At 39.7% G+C, this 22,260-nt stretch overlaps 1 protein-coding gene across 1 annotated transcript in view; it reads left to right on the plus strand.

Annotated features, from left to right (window-relative positions):
- Positions 1–17,606, plus strand: part of TMEM123 (transmembrane protein 123) — a 98,231-nt gene extending 80,625 nt beyond the window's left edge. The window contains exons 12-14 of the mRNA XM_043482154.1: positions 11,167–11,514; positions 12,615–12,768; positions 15,048–17,606. Of these exons, the coding sequence (XP_043338089.1) occupies positions 11,167–11,514; positions 12,615–12,768; positions 15,048–15,072 (527 nt within the window). The 3' untranslated portion in view covers positions 15,073–17,606. The remainder of the gene's footprint in view (positions 1–11,166; positions 11,515–12,614; positions 12,769–15,047) is intronic.
- Positions 17,607–22,260: the final 4,654 nt, after the last annotated feature.

Consider the following 22,260-nt stretch of genomic DNA (forward strand, 5'->3'; position numbering starts at 1 on the left):
GCAGATGTTGAACCATAGTTGCATCCCTGGAATAAATTCCACTTTATTATAATGTATGATTCTTTTCATGTGTTGTTGAATTCAGCTTGCTCATATTTTGTTGAGGATTTTTACATCCATTTTCATCAGTGATATGGCCTGTTCTTTTGTCGTGGCATCTTTGTCTGATTTGGGTGTCAGGGTAATGTTGACCTCTTAACACTTTATTGACTGGAGATGTGTTACTACATCTTCTGTTACCCAAGCATTGATCAACTAGAGACATCACATATCAATACATTTTTAGAGAGTGATACAGTTAACATCACTGTGCAAAGTTGTTAGAGCTTAAAATTGACCAAGAATTCATTATACAACTTATGATCATTGTCATCCACATTTTGTTCCATTAGGTTTTGGTTTCAACCTTGCATATGTTACAATAAACATAAGATTTTCAAAAATGGTGCAATGAAATGCATCAAAAATGAAAAATTTTGAGTGAAGAATTTTTCAGTAAATTTTATGCAGATACTTTCTCTGATTATCTGAGTGACATATATACTAGTGTCTCAGAAGATGGTAGTTCTTCAGAGTACAGTTCTGATTCATGATTAGTAGTAGTACAGTACATTCATGATTAGTAGACCAACAAAAAGACAATAAACCCTACTGACTGATTCTGATATGGCAAGTGAAAATGAAACGGTGCTGGAGAATGCTCCATTTCTTCTACAGAAGAGTGGATTGCAGACAATTTTTTATGACAGCAGATTTTACCGGTGTGCCAGTTGTAACTATTGAGTGTAATAACCCACAAAGTGTTAGTGAAATGACGGACTTAATTTTTGGCCAGTCAAAATAAAAATCACAGGTGTTAGTTTCTGCAAAAATCCCCCAGTCAGTGAGTTAAAGTTAGTTTTTAAATCTTCTCATCTCTTCTGTTTTTTGGAAGAGTTTTAGAAGGATTGATGTTAATTCTTCTTGAATATTTGGCAGAATTCACCAGTGAAGCTGTCCTGTCCTGGACTTGTGTTTGTTAGGAGGTTTTGATTACTAATTCAATCTCTGTATTAGTAATTGTTCTGTTCATATTTTCTATTTCTTCTTTAGTCAGTCTTGGAAGATTTTGTTTCTAAGAATTTATCTGTTTTCTCTTGGTTGTCCAATTTGTTGGCATATAATTGTTCATAGTGGTCTCTGAAAATTCTTTGTATTTCTGTGGTATAAGTTTTGATGTCTCTTTCATTTCTGACTTAATGTTTCTTTTTTTTTCTTGGTGAATCTAGCTAAGTTTGTCCATTTTTTGTTTATCTTCTCAAAGAGAGAGAGAACTTTTGATTTCACTGATCTTTTCTGTTCCCTTTTTAGTCTCTTTCATTTTTCTACTCTGATCTTTGTTATTTTACTGCTTCTACTGACTTTGAGTTTAATACTTTTTCTAGTTTCTTTAGGTGTAAATTTAGGTTGTTTATGTGAGGTTTTTTTTGTTTGTTTCTTGAGGTAGGCATTTATAGCTATGCATTTCACTGATAGAATTCCTTTGCTGCATTCCATCAGGGGCTTCCCAGGTGGCAGTAGTGGTAAAGAACCCACCTGCCAGTGCAGAAGACATAAGAGATGCCCGTTCGGTTCCTGGGTCAGGAAGATCCCCTGGAAGAGGGCATGGCCGTCCACTCCAGTAATTCTTGCCTGAAGAATCCCATGGACAGAGGAGCCTAGCAGGCTACAGTCCATGGGGTCACAAAAAGTTGGATACAACTGAAGCAATTTAGCATGCATGCATAAATTTTGGTATCCTAGATTTCCATTTTCATATGTCTTAAGGTATTTTTTGTTTCCTCTTTGACTCATCGGTTGTTCAGTAAGTAGCATGTTGTTTAATTTCCACATCTTTGTGCATTTTCCAGTTTTCTTCTGTAATTCTAATTTCCTACCATTGTGGTTGGAAAAGATGCTTGATATTATTTTAGTCTTCTTAACTTCATTAAGAACTTGTTTTCTGGTCTAATAATATGATTTATCCTGGAGAATTTTCCATGTGCACTGAGAAGATTGTGTGTTCTGTTGCTTTTGGATGGAATGTTCTGAACTAGTTTGTTAAGTCTTTTATGTTCTAACTTGTCATTTAAGGTCAATGCTTCCTTATTGGTAGTCTGTCTGGATGGATGGTCTATCCATTGATTTAAGTAGGATATTAAAGCCCCTCTTGTTATTGTGTTACTATTTTTCCCTTTAAGTTTGTTAATGTATGCTTTATATACTTAAGTGTTCCTATGTTAGGTGCATAAATATATGCGAATTTTTTTGTTTGATTGACCTCTTTATCATTATGTAATGCCCTTCTTTGTCTCTTATTACCGTCTTTGTTTTAAAGTTTACTTTGTCTCATGTAAGTATAGCTACCTCAGCTTTCTTTATATTTCCATTTGTAGGGCATATCTTTCTCTGTCCCCTCTCCTTCAGTCTCTCTGTGTCATTACAGGTGAAGTGAGTCTCTTGTAAGCAGCATATAGATGGGTGTTTTTTTGTTTCTTTAAATCCATTCATCCCCTCTGTCTATATCTTTCAATGGGAAAATTTAGTCCATTTACATTTAAAGTAATCATTGATAAATGCAAACTTTTTCCATTTTGTTAACTATTTTCTGGCTCTTTTGCAGTTTCTCTATTTCTTCTTTTTGTTCTCTTTGGTGGTTTGATGACATATTTTAGTGGTATACTTTGATTCCTTTCTCTTTATCTACTACAGGTCTTTTTCTTTGTGGTTACCACGAAGCTTACATACAACAGCTTATTTATAACATTCCTATAAGTTGTCCTGTAAGTCCCTTAAAACACCTTCATTTTTTTGACTCTTTTTTTCTTTTTGCTGCTTTGACTGAGGAGTTCCATTGTCCTGTGCTTGAGTTCACTGCTCCTTTCTCTTGGTTTTTCTATTCTGCTGCTAAACCTCTTCATTGTATCAGTTATTTTATTCTTCAGCTCTGTGTCTTCTTCTTACTTTCTTATATTTTCTCTTTATTGAAGTGTGCTCATCCTTTTTTCTCCCAAGTTTGCTGAGAATGGTTATGACAGTTATTTTGAACTTTTTGTCAGGTAAATTTCTTTTCTTTGTTTCATTGAAGTCTTTTTTAATGTTTTATCTTGTTCTTAACTTTGGAACATATTCCTGTTTCTTCCTTTTCCTTGACTGCCTGTCATGGTTTCTGTGCATTAGATAAAACAGCCATCTGGCCCAGACCTGAATGAGTGGATCCATGTAGGAGATGAACCTGTTCAATCCTGCCCTAGCTCGTGCTTCTCTCTCAAACCTTTCTGATTGTTAAATAGTCTGTTTACTTTTAATGGATGCTAATAGCTGAGGGTGTGCCAAGACATGTCAGCGTAGGAGAGGATCTCAGTCAGCACCGATTGGAAGCCAAACCCATATGTAACAGCTTTCAGAGTATGCCAGCATACACAGTCCTGCAGGGCCTCACACACAAGCCCCACAGGCAGCTGGAGCCAGGTGATCTGGTGCTGTCCCATGGGCAGCATCACAGAAACTGGGGCATCAGAAAAGGATGCAACCTCCTTTGCAGAAGATCTTGAAAACCTTGAGTTAGGCAGAGAGAGAGGGGAAAGATGGTGTCCCCCAGCCTCCATCCCCTCAGAGCACCTTTGTGGGCCTCGGGAAGTATGCCAAACCTGAAACCTGCCCCTCAGGCCAGAGCTCTTGCCTCTCAGAAAGACAAGTGTGTTTCCATCTGCTGTCTTGTGCAGTTCTCTGGGGGTGGCAGTCAGCCAGGAACTACCTTTGCATTTGATATAGTCCCACGGGATCTAGGAACACGAGTGTCCCTGGCCTCCAGAGTCAGGCACTCAAGGGGTGTCCCCTGGGGAGCAGCCACAAAAAAACAGCGCACCAGACACATCCAAGCCAACCCCAGGATATACTCCAGTGCTCTGGAGTGTGGCAGAGGGGGAACATGAAGATAGGACCCACCCTAGGTCTCTGGAAAGGACTGTGGTCAGCTCTTTGTGTTTAATTAGAAGCCTGCCCCTCAGGCCCAGCAATAAGAGCCCTTTGGGCATGTACCCAGTCCTGTGGCCACTGCTGGGTCTTCCAGATTTGCTGACATAATGAATGCAAAGCCTTGATGGCATCCTCCTTTAGGGATGTGAATAGTCCTGCTAAAATTTTATCGCATCCACTAGCTTTATTAACTAAAGCAGTGCTTCTTAAGGCCCACTTGACTTTGCACTCCAGAATGTCTGGCTCTGGTTGAGTGACCACACCATCATAGTAATCTGAATCATTAAGATCTTTTTTATACAGTTCTTCTGTGTATTCTTTACATTTCTTCTTGATCTCTTCAGCATCTACTACGTCTCTGTCATTTTTGATCCTTTATTGTGCCCATCTTTGGGCAGAAAGCTCCCTTGATGTTTCCAATTTTCCTGAAGAGATCTCTAGCCTTTTCCCTTTTGTTGTTTTCTTCTGTTATTAAAACACTGTTCATTGAAGAAGGCCTTCTTGTCTCTTCCAGCTATTCTTTGAAACTGCATTTAATTGGATGTACCTTTCCCTTTCTCCCTTGCTTTTCACTTCTCTTCATTCTTTAGCTATTCATAAAGCCTCCTCAGATAGCCACTTGGCCTTCTTGCTTTCCTTTTTCTTGGAGATGGTTTTGTTCACTGCCCCCTGTGCAGTATTACGGACCTCTGTCCATAGTTCTTCTGGCACACTGTTAACTAGATCTAGTCCCTTAAGTCTATTCATTACCTCCACTGCAAATTCATACCTGGCTAGCCTAGTGTTTTTCCCAGGTTTCTTTAGTTTAAGCCTGAATTTTGCTATAAGAAGCTGATGATCTGAGCCACAGTCAGCTCCAGGTTTTGTTTTTGCTGACTGTATACAGCTTCTCCATCTTCAGCTAGAATGAATGTAATCAATTTGATTTTGGTATTGACCATTTGGTGATGACCATGTGTAAAGTTGTCTCTTGTGTTGTTGAAAAAGAGTATTTGCTATGACTAGTGCATTCTCTTGGCAGAACTCAGTTAGCCTTTGCCCTGCTTCATTTTGTTCGGCAAGGCCAAGCTTGCCTGTGACTCCAGGTTTATCTTGACTTCCTACTTTTGCATTCCAATCCCTGATGATGAATAGAATATCTTTTTTAGGTGTTAGTTCTTGGAGGTCTTCTAGGTCTTCATAGAGCTAACCTACTTCAGCTTCTTCGGCCATCAGTGGTCGGGGCATAGACTTGAATTACTGTGATGTTGATTGGCTTGTCTTGAAAATGAGCCGAGATCATTCTGTCATTTTTAAGGTTGCATCCAAGTACTGTATTTCAGATTCTTTTGTTAACTATGAGGGCTACTCCATTTCTTCTAAGGGATTCTTGCCCACGGTAGTAGATACAATGGTCATCTGAGTTAAATTCACCTATTCCCGTCCATCTTAATTTGCTGATTCCTAAGATGTCAGTGTTCACTCTTGCCATCTCCTGTTTGACCACTTCCAATTTTCCTTGATTCATGGACCTAACATTCTATTCTAGGTTCCTGTGCAGTACTGTTCTTTGCAGCATCGGATTTTACTTTAGTCACCAGACACATCAACAACTGAGTGTCTTACCGCTTTGGCCCAGCCGCTTCATTCATTCATTCTGAGGCTACTGGTAATTTTCCTCCGCTCCTCCCCGGTAACGTATTGGACACCTTCAGGCCCGGGGGCACTCATCTTATGTGTCCTATCCTTTTGACCTTTTGTACAGTTCATGAGGTTCTCATGGCAAGTATACTGGGTGGTTTGCCATTCCCTCCTCCAGGGGCTCACGTTTTGTCAGAGTTCTCTGCTATGACCCATCCGTCTTGAGTGGCCCTGCAGAGAATGGCTCGCAGCATCACTGAGTTATGCAAGCTCCCTCGCCACAACAAGGCAGTGATCCATGGAGGGGTATACAGAGGCAGTTGGAGTAAATGCAGACTCTGAGGGGATGAGTACTTTTACTTGGTGCTAAAAAACGGGCTGCTTCGTAGTGTCCTTGGTCTTGCTGTGATAGAAGGTGGCCAGCTGGTGTTATTAGAAAAAGGCTTGGAGTATCCCTTTTTTCTTTTTTGGTTGTTTGTATCAGTGAACTGAAAATATCTTCAATAGCATCCTCTTCACGTGCTGTGATCCCGGCGGCAGTGGTGATAATCATGGAAGTAGGTCTGTTCTGAGCCTCTCTGCGGCAGTGGCAGAACGTCGCTCGTCTCCACGGTGCCTTGTCTGTCTCGTTCCTTTCCCCCTGAGCACGGCAGCTGCTGGCCGAAGGGCACGTGGCACCCTCACTGCAGCCCCTCACCTCCTCTTCTGTGATTGTTAGCTGAAACCAAGAGGTAGGGTCAGGAAATTTTTACAGCTCTGACTGAAATCTCTAGATGATCTTAGGTTTTACCTAAGCAAATTTTGAGAGTGGTTTGACAAGTACTGACTGACTGAATTTGTCTCAAAGATCTGAGTTTCAAAGATCTGTGAAAGGAAGCAGCCACCAGCCAGTGCTGTTGCTCAGAGACATGTCTCATTAGAGATGGAAGACCTGTGATCCTGAGTGCATTCGTTTGCCAGGGCTACCACAGCAAAGGACCACTAACTGGGTGGTGTAAGCAGCAGAGATGGATTGTCAGATTGTCGACAGGCTGTCAGATTACATCGCCCTGAGGGCTGATGACAGAGGGTCTGTTCCATGCCTGTTGCCTCGTTTCTGGTGTTTTGCTGGCACTCTTTGGTTTTCCTTGGCCTCTTGGAAGCACCATCCTGATCTCTGCCTTCATCTTCACATGGTGTTCCTCCTGTATGTTTGTCTGTCTCCAAATTTCCCACTTTACAAGGATACCAGGTACTTAAGCCTCATCCTGATAACCTCATTTTAACTTGATTATAATCCTCTGTGAAGATCCTATCTGCAAATAAGGCGACATCCTCAGGTACTCGGGGTTAGGGCTTCACCATGTGAGTGTTAGGGGGACACAGTTCAGCGCTGACACTGAGTAAGTGTTGGCCCTGTGCGCCCCCTGCACCCTGTCCCGCAGCCCCACCTGCGTTAGCTGAGGTGTTACTGATAGCACGTATGCTCAGCTTGTTGAATGAGTTGTAGTTAGCAGGATGTCTGTCTTGTTCAGAATGAAACCAAAAGGAATAGCACTGTGATGAGTGGGATTCCTCTCTCCGGCAGCCCGGGCCTGCTGCAGGGGGTCTGCACTGCTGGCCCCGTCCTTGCCCCGCCCTTCTCCCCTCACCTCTGCTGCTTTGACCTCACAGAAGCAGGCCTGAAGGGGCTTGGGGAGAAGCCCGCTGGGATGTTTTCACCTGGTGGAGGTGCCCCGGGTGGCAGATGCGGTTCTTGGGGAGCTTCTGGGGAGACCCTCAGCTGGCACTTCCCCCGCCAGTCTCTATGCCCTGGGGCCTCCCCCACTGGCCCTTGCGCTCCACTCCCTCCAGTCCAGTTCAGTCCAGTCGCTCAGTCGTGTCCGACTCTCTGCGACCCCATGGACCGCAGCACGGCAGGCCTCCCTGTCGATCGCCAGTTCCTGGAGTTTGCTCAGACTCATGCCCATCAAGTCGGTGATGCCACTCCCGTGGCCCCCGCTGTTTGATGTCCCACCTCTCTGCTGGGTCTCTCCACCCCTGTGTGCAGAACTCTCTGTGAATCTGTCTTTGAAAGTGGCCCCATGCTGGCCGTGTTCCAGGGGCCTGCTTTGGTCTGTGGGAAACAAGCCCCTCTGTGGTCACTGGAGGCGAGAATCGACTCCCCGAGCAGCCTTTTCAACCTGCAGACAGGCAGACAGCTCACCCGCCGCCTCGCCTTTAGCGTCACCAGGCCAGTGTCAGATCCCAGTGTTTGTCCCTTCAGGCCCAGGCAACACTGGGCCTGCTCTTCACGTGCTTCCCTTGAAGTCTTTCCAGCTTGGCTTGAGGGTGAGGGCTTGTGTACCCCTTTTTTCCTCCATGGGCAGAGGTACGGGTGGACACAGAGCGCACGTCACACTTTCCAATAACATCCCCTCCTGGGGCCTTTATACCTTCTTTTGTCTTGTCTTAACTGGATGTTTTTGTACTTTCTTGGATTGAAATACATAGTTGACATATAACATATTAGTTTCCGGTATACAACATAATGATTTGATATTTGTCAATATTATAAAATGATCACAATAAGTAACAGCTATCATAATATACATAAGAATTTATATAACATCTGTCATCATATTTAGTTACAATTTTTTTTCTTGTGATGAGAACTTTCCAGATCTGTTCTCTTAAAAACTTTCAAATATACAGTGTGATACAACTGTAGTCACCATGTGTTTTACATCACATCCCCATGATTGACTTACTTTATAACTAGAAGTTGGTCCCTTTGACCCCCTTCGCTCATGTCACCCGCCCTCCACACCTTTACAACTTCTGCTTCTCAGAGGCTGTGGAGATTGAAGGGCTAGCGCAGCAGAGCTTAACCCTGCCCAAGCCCCGCGCGGGTGGTCTGTTCCTCCGACATCTCTGCAGGTGTTCCCTGTGCTTTGCTGTGGAGGACGCTGGCCAGTCACTGAGCAGTTACAGGAGAGGGAAGACACCCAGATCCCGTGGCGGGGTGGTCTCCTCTGCAGAGGAGCACAGATGACCATGGGCTTACATTAGAGACAGGGGGGTTGATGCACTGTGAGCTCTGACCCGGAAGAGAGCATCCTTGCATTGCAGCTAACACATTTAAACATCACAGAACACACCTTAACATAAAACTTATTTGCCTGTTTTGTCAGGCAAAATTTGTAGAAATTTTTAGCTGCTTAGTCATTTCTTTAACACACTTGGATTTTCTTAATGAAGAACTAACCTGACAGGTCCCTGTTTTTGCCAATGTGACTTTGTACAGTATCCGTGAAGAATATCTTCTTGTGGCCAGGAGAGGAGAGTAGGCTCTGTGTGTGTGTGTGTGTGTGTGTGATACAAAAGCAGCACTGTGTTCATTGTTGCACTCTGCAAAGATCATTCTGTTCTAAAGATATGATATTAACAATGGTTCTTTGCTGTATTTAATTTCACTATAATAGAATTCATTCAGTAGATTAAAATAGTATGTGATTATTTCAATGCTAAAGTATATTACTTATATCTATAGAGCATTTTAATTGATTAATAAAAGATTAGTTCAAATTCATAACATTTCTATCATCTACTTGAATAATTATAATTTATTAGTCTATATAATACAAAAGTTTTTGTATTATCACCAATGCAATGGACCTGAACTTGGGCAAACTTCAGGAGATGGTGAGGGACAGGGGGGCTGGCATGCTGCAGTCCATGAGTTCACAGAGAGTCAGACACGACTGGGCTACTGAACAATAACAACATAATATAGAAATACTAATTCCTTGCGTCTTTTTTAAAAATCAGATAATACTCAGTGGAAGAGATCACACAATAAAGACCCAGAGTTCAGAAAAGGTGATAGGAATTTAAATAGTAAAAGCTGATGGCCAGATAAGAAGCACTATTAAAACCAGCCGGTAAAGCTGAAAATAAATATTTGAATTATTTGAATAAAAAGTCCAGAATAATTGTGAAAGATAGGGTGTTAGTACCTGAAGTCATCGCTTTTGGGTGTGACAGGGACCCTGAAGGCCTGATGCTGCTGTCGCTGGAGAAGGCAGGCCAGGGGCAAATTCCTTCCACTTTGGTTCTTGGCCAGAGAGAGTGAAATGAGAAAATGCAGACAGCATAGCAAACTACTAAACCTGCAGACACAAATAAAGAAATTGCAACCAGTCAGTCCTAAAGGAAATCAACTTTGAATATTCATTGGAAAGACTGATGCTGAAGCTGAAGCTCCAATACTTTGGCCACCTGATGCAAAGAGCTGATTTGTTAGAAAAGACCCTGATGTTGGGAAAGACTGAATGCAGAGGAGGAGGGGGCGGCAGATGATGAGATGGTTGGATGGCATCACCAACTCAATGGACGTGAGTCTGGCAAACTCAGGGAGATGGTGGAGGACAGAGGAGCTGAACAACAGCAATAGGGCAAAGAGAGATTTTTGATTCCTTGGATAGTATGTAGTGAAATAGGTCGTGGCTCAGACAGTAAAGAATCCACCTGCAGTGTGGGAGACCCAGGTTCAATCCCTGGGTTGGGAAGATCCCCTGGAGAAGGGCATGGCTACCCACTCCAGTATTCTTGCCTGGAGAATTCCATGGACAGAGGAGCCTGGCGGGCTACAGTCCATGGAGTCACAAAGAGTCAGATATGACCGAGCAACTAACACACATTTATTTAGTAAATTACAAATAACTAAAGTATCTTTAGTTGTAAGTATCAGTTAGGTTATAGTGTTACAATGAAGATAGAGTATGAAAAAATATTAAGACAAAAATGTTTGCTTTTGGCCATAGGGCATTTTATACATAGATACTTAGTATTTATTTTTTGGTAATAGTGCTTACTTATTGTTTGTTTTAAATTAACATCAATGGTTTCCCCTTATAAAATTGGCTTTTGCATATTTAAAGCTTTCCAAAATATTTTTAGAAATATGTTTCCAATGATGGAAAATTATTATCACCACTATGAGATTTCCAACCAACCATGTTCTGCAATGTTATTTCACTTCCTAATGTATCATGGGAAGTTGGTTTTACTCTTATAAGGAATGTCCCGCTTATGCTCACATCCACGTCAGGCAGTTAGAAGCATACAGCTACTGTTTGTCCTCAAAGCCTTTTGGAAGAATGTGGCAGGGAAACTTTGAAGTTTGAAAACCTTTTTTACATCCATTGGTTTAATAATCTTTTCAACTAACACTGTGACATAAAGCATGGAGTATTCAGACGGAGGTGGTTAAGACACTGTCCCTGTACTGAAAGAGCTCCGTCTTCTGGGTTGGGTCTCCTTCCCCCTTCCCCCCGCCCCACCATATGGTCACAAAAATTCCTCACTTTATGTAAATCCAGGCTTGGTTCCTTTTGAATGTTTTCCTGTTTGGGACATTCTATGGCTTATTGCTAGGTACTGCAGAGTATCAGTAGACCAGGTGTCTTCACGCCGCTGTGTTTGTTAGACCTTTTCCTTTATGCGTGACCATGAAAGGCAGTGAGTGAAATGGCAGCTTGATTATCCGAGTCACAGCTCTCGCTTTAATGCTTCTTCATCTTCTCATAGACCAACAGGGACATCCCAACCATAGACATGAATCTTCCAACGTCAGTGTGAAACCATCAACAGCTTCAGTTTCCCCTAAGAATGTGACCACTACTACCTTGAAACCTTCGGGAAAATCATCAGAAAATAAAGATTCCTCAACCTCAAATAGTGGGACAGCCACCACCTTGAAACCCATTGCAACATCTAAAGTGATAACACCAGTGGTCTCAACAAACACGACTTCCACCACCTTAAAGTCTACACCCAAAATAGCGAATGTTTCACAAAATACATCCCAGCTATCAGTATCCACGGTTACCACAGCCCACAATAGTTCGGTGACATCTGTTCCTTCATCAGTAACAGGTATGTATAAAATGGATTTATTTTTTCCTATGCGGAAAAACAGTTGTTAAATGCCGCATTTATATCATTCCATTCTGCAAAATGTAGAAATTTAGGCAATTATGTCTCATTTCCTATAGAAATTAGTTGTAGAGATCAGGAAAAGAGTTGATGTAGTAACTATCTTGTTCCTTTAAGAAATTAGCTTCCAACTTAATCATGCCAAATAATGACTGTATAAGATCCATCTATAAATAAATAAATTATCCTAAACAGAATTTTATTTTGCATGATTTGAAAACTTGTCATACCTTTAATTTTTTGTACCTCACTCTAGAAGGGAATTAGGTAGGATCAGCCTCCATGATTTCTAAACCTAAATCATGGTGAGCTTCAGTTTTAATCCACTTGTGCCATAAAGATATTTTTTAATGGTATTAGATATTAGTGTCAGCACTCTTTTTTTTTCATTTGTTTAAAATGTAATGCCTGTGAAACCTGGAATTCAAAAACCTTAAAATTCTCTTTTAAGTTATCCAAAGTTGAACTTCTCTTTAAAAGCTGTTAATTACATTTATCAGAACAAATATCAGACTTTATGGTTCCTTTTTTGTGTTTTTATATACTTCTATTCCGAATAGTTTCTCTTCTTTATTACTACAATTTATGTATTGACTTCACAAAATTAAAATAGTTAAAATTTGCAATTTGTTCAAAAGGAGAAATTTCCATTAGAAACATTTACTCAAATTGGATCCAGTTTCAGGATTACAGCTGTTACCCAGACATGTTTTGTTTAGGGTATGAACCCTTAAAGAGAATTCATAAAAGAATTCCCCAAATCTTGCTGCCTTGGATGGTTTTGGTAGACCATCCAAGTCCAGTCTCGCATTAAGATCTTGGGACTGCAGGCAGTGGGGGTTTCTTTAATAAGGGATGTGTTGCCTCAGCTGAAGAAAACTAAAGCCAGGCAGTCACTAGACACAAAATCAACTAGAAAGCAACTTCATGTCCTTCTCGTCCCCAAGTCAGAATGCTTATATAGAAATTCAGAGTGTTTTAGCTTATTACAATGTAGTTTAAAAGCACTAAAACCTATTTTTTGTTTTGTTTTCTTCTAGTCACAGCAACTATTATTTCTAAGGAAAATAAAGGATCAAAATTTGATACTGGCAGCTTTGTTGGTGGTATTGTATTAACACTGGGAGTTTTATCTTTTCTTTACATTGGATGCAAAGTGTATTATTCAAGACGAGGCATTCGGTATAGAACCATGTAAGTTTTGGTTGGCCAGGACTTTTATTATTATTATTATTATTAGTTCTTTATTTAAATATCATGACAAAATTTAAGAGTAGAGCCAATGTTCATCTCAGGGATTAATAATTCATAGATTTATGAGTTATATTCCTATTAATCCTTTATGCCTAAAGCAAATTGGGTACAAGCTCGTGATTATAATTACTTGCAAATGAAAATGGATGTACATACCTGTAAAAATGATTGTATTTTATTAGTGTGCCATCCTTTTTCTTTTTTTAACCGGAGACCCAAGTTTAATTAGCCCTTTTCACATGCTTACACCTCTAATCACAAGAAATACTGCATCAGGTCTCCTGAGGCTGCTGACTTAGTGCTGCCAACAAACATAAAACACACTAAAATAGCATCCTCAATAAAAACATGATTTTTGCTTTCTGTGACAAAGAAAATAAAGAAATTCTGACAGCCTCATTTTCCCTGATAATGAGTTGTTAGTATAATATATACAGTTAATCTGTAGTAAAACCATCTTTTCAGGTGAGCTTTATCAACAAGTCCTCAACAACAAATCATGTCATTCTATAGATCTGATGGTTTTTAGAGGTATCATCTCCCAATTTTTGTTACTCCAACAAAGTCCTTTTGGTTTTTCTTTTGAGTCTTATATGTACAGGAGTGAATTTATTCTTTTGATTGTTCAGTCACTCAGTCGTGTCCAACTCTTTGTGACCCCGTGAACCGCAGTATGCCAGGCCTCCCTATCCATCACAAACTCCCGGAGTTTACCCAAACGCATGTCCATTGAGTCAGTGATGCCATCCAGCCATCTCATCCTTTGTTGTCCCCTTCTTCTCCTGCCTTCAATCTTTCCCAGCATCAGTTAATGTATATATAAAATAAATACCATAGAACAGATGGCATTTTCCAAAATTTAAGTTGTCATATGTCAATACATATGTGTCCCATAGAGTTTCCATGTCAGAAACATTTGGGAAATACTGATTCAGCACAGTAAAATTCTGTTAAGCCTTTGATATGTTGATGTACATTATGAATTTCTAGAAGGAAAATATAATATTAAAATAAGTCTCAGATTTTTCATTGAACTAAGAAAACCAGACTTTAAAAAATATTTAAATTGTAACTTACCTTCCATGTATAGTAGCCATCATATCAAACTTACTTTAAAAGAATATCAACATAGTGTTTTGTCAGATTAAAGCACATTCAGAAACAGTCAGTCTTTCCTCTTGTAGCTCAGTCTGTAAAAGAAGAAAAAAAAAAGGAAACTAACTAAATCAAGTTAATTCTAAAAATGCTTTAAATTTGGAATATTTTTAAAACCACTCTCTTCCTAGAAATATTTATCATCTGGTTTTTTTTTTTTTTTGGTAAATTTCACCAGTTAAACAGAAGGCACATTTTGATTAAATTTAACACATCTCCTTTTTTATAATATCAATATTTAAAGTGTATTTTAAAGCCAGTCATTCCTTTGAAGCTATAAATAATGACATTCCATAAATAAAGACTTATTATTTTCCTATTAAGGAAACAGACCAGCATCTAGTAATTGTGAGCATTTCTAACTTGCATTTACTGGATAATAACGCTGTTTAAGTGTTAGCTGCGGTGTTTCTCAGGGCTGCATGGGTAGACAGTGGGGTGATGTGGTAGGAGATGGGTTGGGGCAGACAGACTTGAATCTGAGTCTGGGTCTACTGTTGACTGGCAGGGTGCCTGCCTACTTTCATGTAAATGGTGTAGCACAGTGTCTAGTAGTCAAGATGAGAGTCCACATGCTTACATGCTTGCTTAGCTTCTGATCTTCTGCAAAATGGAATTGATTGATTAAATACCTAACCTTATACATACATACACACCCATACATATTTTTTTTTCAGTGCCCTCCCTCTGCTTAGGGCTACTCTGATGACTGAGTGAGCTACGGTGTAAAGTCTGTAGCAGAACACCTGGCACGTAGTAGATGCTCATGAAATGATTGTTGTTCTGGTTATCTTCTTTTTTAAAGAGGGTTGTAATAGCTAATTGATGAAAAGTCACACAGCCACTGTAGAGCAGAGATTTGAATGTAGATCCATTTTGCAACCTGAATACACTGATTGAATCCTTAACCACTACAGTATACCAGGTACTTTTGCTTAAGAAAACACAAAGCAATGACAGTTTTGATTCTGAAGCTTGAAATTATTCATTACTTAAAAATATGAACTATAAGTATTTTGATACAAATACAAAACAAAGTAATTTTAACTTTTGATTTATTACAGCGATGAACATGATGCCATCATTTAAGGGACTCCAAGAACCAATGGAAAGAAGAGTGATACAGCCCTATCAGTTAATTTTGATTTATTACTTTAATACAGTATTCTCTTCTTGAAAATAGCATAAACAGGCCATGCATATAATATACAGTGTATTATATAAATATGTAAAGATTCCTCATGATTATTAAAGGAAAAAGGGTTTGGTTTGGGGGTTTTTAATGAACATATGGAGCATATAGTTAATGCAGTGGTATTATATTCAGTTTTAGAAAATACATAGTGAGACAAACAAGTCCAGTCTTACTTTTCTGTGGCAGTGGGCACAGTGATTAGAAAAGTGATAGGCCAGTGATTGGAAAGCACTATCACTGAAGTGTATGATGCCATCTGGTCATTCAAATAAGGAGCTTGTCTCAGCACTAAGGATTTTGATGTCTTTGTTAGTCACACAAAGAATCTCAGTGCTATTAACAGCTGGATATATCCTAATTACCATTGCCACATAGCAGAAATTATATGAATAAGCCACGTCTTAAGCATAATTTGTTTATTGTCTCTTCAGAAACCATCAATATTTTATAAAGTTAGTTCTTTTGTTTAGAACAAAATACATGCCCTCCCACACCAAAAAAAAAAAAAAAAATTAAAACTAGAAATAGTATCTGGGCTTATCCTTGTTAGAGAACCATTGGAGAGCCTGTATTTTTCTTTTGCGCTTTCAATAGCAGTTGATGTAACTGCCTTTTTTTCCCTCTGTAATTGCGGTGTTTTAACATAATAATGTTTTAAAGACTTAGTTGTTAGTATTAAATAATTAGATTATTTGCTACTGTGAGAACACTGTCACCACTGGAAATTGCTTTATTTCATGTTCAGTTGTTAATTTTATATTTAGTGAATATTTTTAATAGATGTAGAACTGCTTTCAATGTTTAGAAATGGTTAACATAATGTAAACAGACCTAGCTTTAAAAAAAAAAAAAGGACCTTTAGATGACTTCCAAGCAACAGTTAGCAGCCTGGTCCAGACGAGAGAGAAGTGCTGTGTCTGCCAAGCCGGGGGCTGTGGGCTCCCCTCAGGCTGCTAAACCTGTAGGTGCACTCCATCAGTGTCACTCAGAGGTTTGGGGAAATGGCGTCTTTACACTAAAACACCAACATATTTTGGAATAAATTCTTACACAGTTTTAAAACAGGAGTTTTTAAGACTGGACGTTCCTGCTTCCATATTTGGGTCTTCTCTAGACTACTCCTCTTCTCCCCTGCTGAGGAGGAGGCACTTTCAGATGTATTATGTTAATGGAGAGAAAAAGTATAATATTGTAAAGACAGCAGTATTAGCCAACATATTTTGGAGTGTTTTCAGCTTTACAGTTTATATTCCAGGACACAAAACTCAGGGTCAAGTTTTAACAAAAGAGATACTTAGTCATACTATGTACTAACATACTGTTTCTTCTATCTTAGACGGTCAAAGTAAATCACACCAATTTCTGACAGCCCAGAAATGAGCTAAGAAGTCCTAATAAATGTGTACGTACATTTAAGAGGCATTAAATGTAACTTTTGTGCAGAGAATCAAGAATTTTGATATGAAAGGATCATTTCTACTCACTGTGTATTATGGCCAACTAACATGATGAATAATAAGAATTATCCAAAATATGGATGTGACAGGATGGATGGATGTGACACGTGCAGTGTGGAAGGAGTGTTATTAAACATGTGTTTGCATTAGTTTGAAAAGAGATCTGGGCTGATAGATAAGTTGTGTGTTACTAACTTATCCATAACTGGTCTTTTAATCACTGCTTCATTTCTTTGCAAAATATACTGAAGACATGTTTTACAGTAAAGAAGGCTTTTTAACCTTAACTTGTCTTCTGAATTCTTGATATTTCAGTACTTCAAGTCAGTCAGAACTTTGTAGACAGGCCTGAAATTTTCTTGAATACTTAGCACTTTGAAAATATAAAACCACTTTTTAAGTACTGAATGTCATTATTTGCCTTTAAAATTTCCTGTGCTTGGGGCTTGAAATAATTTAGTTATGTCTTTTTCTGTATATAAGTTGTATAATTTGTTACTTTCAAATATCAGTACTTCAATGCAATCAGGTTTTGGGGTTTTTTTTTTTGTTGTTTGTTATCTGCAAAAAATAAGGGAAACAGCTATATAAACCAGTATTTCACTTTGGAGCACATTTCCTAAGCATAAATTTATCTTCCTCATTATGTTTACTTCAGCAAATATTCAGTTTCATTTGCATTCTTTAAGAATGTAGTTACTTGAAGATAAAAGCAATTCAAATGTATGTTTAAATATTAGGTAGAATTCAGCCTATGATTTTTAAATGTCCTTGGATAGTCCATAGAATGAATAATTCAAATACAGTTAATGAGAGCTGGCAAAATTAGAGTGATAATTTTGTATTTTTCAGGAAAAAAATATAAAGCAAATTTCTGTTAGATTTTTTCTTTTTATTATAAGGACCAACTTTTGGTATTGTCTTGTTACTGAGATCTATTTTTAGAATAAAATTTTGTTCTTTATCGAAGAGTAGTGTGTGGTTTTGCTTCATTTTTATCAAGCTCAGGAGAACCTAACAGAAAATGCCCAAAGTGAAAAGGCAGATTGTTGTGTGGTTGCCTGGACCAGTGGCAGTCTCACATGGAAGCTTGTTACAGTAGATCCCATCCCAGATCTACTGAATCACAGTCTCTGGGGTGGAGCCCAGCAGTCTTTTAGCAATCCTATCAGGTGATTCTGAACACCAGGGTCTGAGAGGAACTGCTCAAAGGACTTTCATTTAAAGCCACTTATTTATTCTTCTGGGTAGAATCTTTAAAACAAGTGTATCTGTTGTAGAAATTTTAAAATTACCATTCCTGATATAAATCAGCTGCAACTGTATTAACATATGGTTTTTCAACACTTTTTCTTTACAACTGGATATAATTTAACTATATCAAAAGGATGATTTGGCTTCCCAAGTGGGCTAGTGATAACCCACCTTCCAATGCAGGAGACATAAGCAATGGGGGTTCCAGCCCGGTGGAAAGATCCCCTAGAGGAGGGTGTGGCACCCGCTCTAGTATTCTTACCTAGAGAATCACATGGACAGAGGAGCCTGAAGGGCTACAATCCATAGAGTTGCAGAGTCAGACACGACTCAGCCACTTACCACACATGCAAGGAAGACTTAAATATATATTGTTACAGAGTATCCAAGGGGAAAAGGTGCAATCTGCAGAAAATTCTTTATATAATAAAAAGTACTCCTGCAGTAATATTTGTACATAATTCTTCCTCCTTCCCCATCATTACTTCAGCTTCACTCTGGGGAGAGTTATGCCCCCAGCAACATCAGGCTTGAATGTGTGTCTTATTTAGGTAAACAATGGTATGAGTGTAGATACAATAAACATCACATCTGTCAAGGAAAAAATGCCCTTTTAAGGTTCAGCTAATTATTTTTTAAAAAACTGAAGTATCTTATACATACAAAAAAACTGCCGTGTGTCATCACGAAGATAGCAAAATAGATCGTTCCTGACTCCCCCCCACCCCACTTACAAGAAGCAGCTAACTATTGTGCACCGAGAGAAGCCTGGAACACAGGAGTGAGCTGAAGCGTCCCCGTGCACCACAGACACCAAGAAAGACCACATTTAAAAGGTACAGAGGAGGGGCTACATGGTGACTCGCTGCCCCTCCCCCAGGCTAGCCCCACACCATACCAAGAGGTCTCCCCTGAGCTTAACGTTACCCCATTTGGAAGAGAAAGCCCAGAGTGGACATCCAGTTCCCCCAGCACTACGGGTCACTTCTTTGGAGCACCCACTCGTCTCACTCCATGGGAACTGCAAGGAAATCTGGGGGACTTGACCACTGGGAATCCAACAGAGAAAAGGAGAAGGCTTGCAATAACCAGCACTCAGAACGTGGCAGGTGAAGTCTGACCAGCAACATGCAAGTGTTGTAGTCCCAGCAGCTTTGCTCATCTGCAGAATCAATTTGGTGGCACAGTCTAACCTTGGAACTCAGTGAGGTGCAGGTCTTCCTGATTTGGGTCCCCAAAGAGATTTGACAGCCCTGGAGCGTGGTCTACTCTCACCCCCAAAAGCTGAGGCATACCCTGGCCCACTGCTGAAATGGGAAAAATAGAAACATAACCTGCCAAACTGACTCAGAAGAAATAGGAAATTTGCACAGGCCATTTATTAATAAGGAGCCTGAAAGTGAAAAGTTGCTCAGTCGTGTCCGACTCTTTTGTGACCCCATGGGCTGTAGCCTACCATGCTTCTCCATCCATGGGATTTTCCAGGCAACAGTACTGGAGTGGATTGCCATTTCCTTCTCCAAAGCAGCCTGAATGGGTAGTCAAAAATTTCCCAGCACTAAAACAGCCAGGACCAAACAGCTTCACTGGAGTATTTTACAAAACACTGAAAGAAGAACTAAATCATTATCAAAGCTCTTACCAAAAAAAGAGGAAGGAACACTCCCAAATTCATTTTATGAGGCTCACATTACTGTAATACCAAAGTCAGAAAAGGCCACTACCTGAAAAGAACCATAGGCCAATATCCCTGATGAATATAGTTGCAAAAATTCTGCATCGAATACTGGCAATCTGAATTCAGCAACACACACACAAAAAAATGATCATTCACCATGATCAACTGGGACTTCTATTTCTAGGATGTAAGGATGGTTTAACATATGCAAATAATTCTGTGTTACATCACATTAATAGAATGGAAAAAAAATCATCTCAATGACAGAAAAAGCATTTGAAAATTTCAACATCTGTTTATCTTAACATAATTGAAAGAATGTACCTCAACATAAAAAGTTATGTATGACAGGCCCACAGCTAACATACTCATTGGTGAAAGGTCGAAAGCTTAGCCTCTAAGATCAAGAACAAAGCAAGAGGGACATCCCTGGTGGTCAGGTGGATAAAACTCCATGCCCACAATGCAGGGGACCTGGGTTTGATCCCAGGTCAGGGAACTAGGTCCCATATGCCACAACTAATAGAGTTTGCAAGCTGCAACTAAAGATTCCACATGCCTCAATGAAGACTGACAATCCTATGTGCTGCCACTAACACCTGGTGCAGCCAAATAAATATTTAAAACTTTTTTTTTTTTAAAGAACAAGACGTGGGTGCCCACTTTCACCACTCCTATTCAACATAGTTCCAGAAGTCTTAGCCAGAGCAATCAGGCAAGAAAAAGAAAAGGCAACAGAATTAGAAAGAGGGAAGTAAAACTAACCCAGTTTGCAGATGACATGATTTTATATATAGAAGAACTTAAAGACTCCACCAGAAAGCTTTTATTTTGTTAAATACAGACTATGGACAAAACATAAATCTTTTTCAGAAATGTATAAGCTGCACTGGGTCTTCATTGCTCCGTGCGGGCTTTATCTAGTTGAGGCAAGTGGGGGCTACGCTCTAGTTGGTGTATTCTCTCTTGTTCTGGAGCACAGGCTCTTGGGTTTGCAGGCCTCGGTAGTTGCAGCACACAGGCTCAGTAGTTATGTCACAGGGGCTTGTCGCCCCACAGCATGTGGGACCCTCCCAGACCAGCAATCGAACCTGTGTCCCCCGATTTGGCAGACAGATTCCTAACCACTGTGCCACCAGGGAAGACCCACCAAAAAGCTTTTAGATCTGTTCAACAAACTCAGTAAAGTTGCAGTTTACAAAATAAACATTCAAAAACAGTAGTTTTTCTATACACCAATAATGAATTATTTGAAAAAGAGAAAAACTGTCCCATTTACAATAGCATCAAAAACAAAAACCTAGGAATAAATTTAATCAAGGAGATGAAAGATCTCCACTCTGAAATCATAGAAGAGTGGTGAAAGAAATAGAAGACACAAATAAATGGAAATATATCCAGGGTTGGAAGAATTAATATTGTTAAAAAATCAATACTACCAAAAACCATTTAGAAATTCAGTGAAATTCCTACCAAGACTCAAATGGCATTTTTAACAGAGGTAAAGGAAAAACAATCCAAAAATTTAGATGGAACTACAAAGAGCCTAAAGCAATCCTGAGAAAAAAGCAGAGCAAAGGTGAACACAGTTTTGCCAAGAGAACGCACTGGTCATAGCAAACACCCTTTTCCAGCAACACAAGAGAAGGCTCTACACATGGGCATCACCAGGTGGTCATTACTAAAATCAGATTGACTATATTCTTCACAGCTGAAGATGGAGAAACTCTGTACAGTCAGCAAAAACAAGACCAGGAGCTGACTGTGGCTCAGATCATGAACTCCTTATTGCAAAATTCAGACTTAAATTGAAGAAAGTAGGGAAAACCACTTGGCCATTCAGGTATGACCTAAATCAAATCCTTTATGATTATACAGTAGAAGTGACAAACAGATTCAAGGGATTAGATCTGATAGACTGAGTGCCTGAAGAACTATGGACAGAGGTTTAAAACACTGTACAAGAGGCAGTGATCAAGACCATCTCCAAGAAAAAGAAATACAACAAGGCAAAATGGTTGTCTGAGGAGGCCTTACAAATAGCTAAGAAGAGAAGCTGAAGGCAAAGGAGAAAGAGCAAGATATAGCCAACTGAATGCAGAGTTCCAGAGAATAGCAAGGAGAGAGAAGAAAGCCTTCTTAAGTGAAGAGCGAAGAGAAATAGAGGAAAATAATAGGATGGGAAAGACTGGAGATCTCTTCAAGAAAATTAGAGATACCAAGAGAAAATTTCATGCAAAGATGGTTACAATAAAGGACAGAAACAGTAAAGACCTAACAGAAGCAGAACAGATTGAGAAGAGGTGGCAAGAATACACAGGAGAACTGTATAAAAAAAAGGTCTTACTGATAGGGATAACCAGGATGGTGTGGTCACTTACCCAGAGCCAGATATCCTGGTGTATGAAGTCAAGTGGGCCTTAGGAAGCATTACTACAAACAAAGCTAGTGGAGGTGATGGAATTCTAGCTGAGCTATTTCAAATCCTAGAAGATGATGCTGTTAGAGTGCTGCACTCAATATGCCAGAAATTTGGAAAACTCAGCAGTGGCCACAGGACTGGAAAAGGTCAGTTTTCATTACAATTCCAAAGAAGGGAAATGCCAAAGAATGTTCAAACTACCACACAATTGCACTCATTTCACACGCTAGCAAGGTAATACTCAAAATCCTTTAAGCTAGACTTCAACAAT

This window comes from Cervus canadensis, chromosome 11 (assembly GCF_019320065.1).
Source record: "Cervus canadensis isolate Bull #8, Minnesota chromosome 11, ASM1932006v1, whole genome shotgun sequence".
Lineage (NCBI taxonomy): Eukaryota > Metazoa > Chordata > Mammalia > Artiodactyla > Cervidae > Cervus > Cervus canadensis.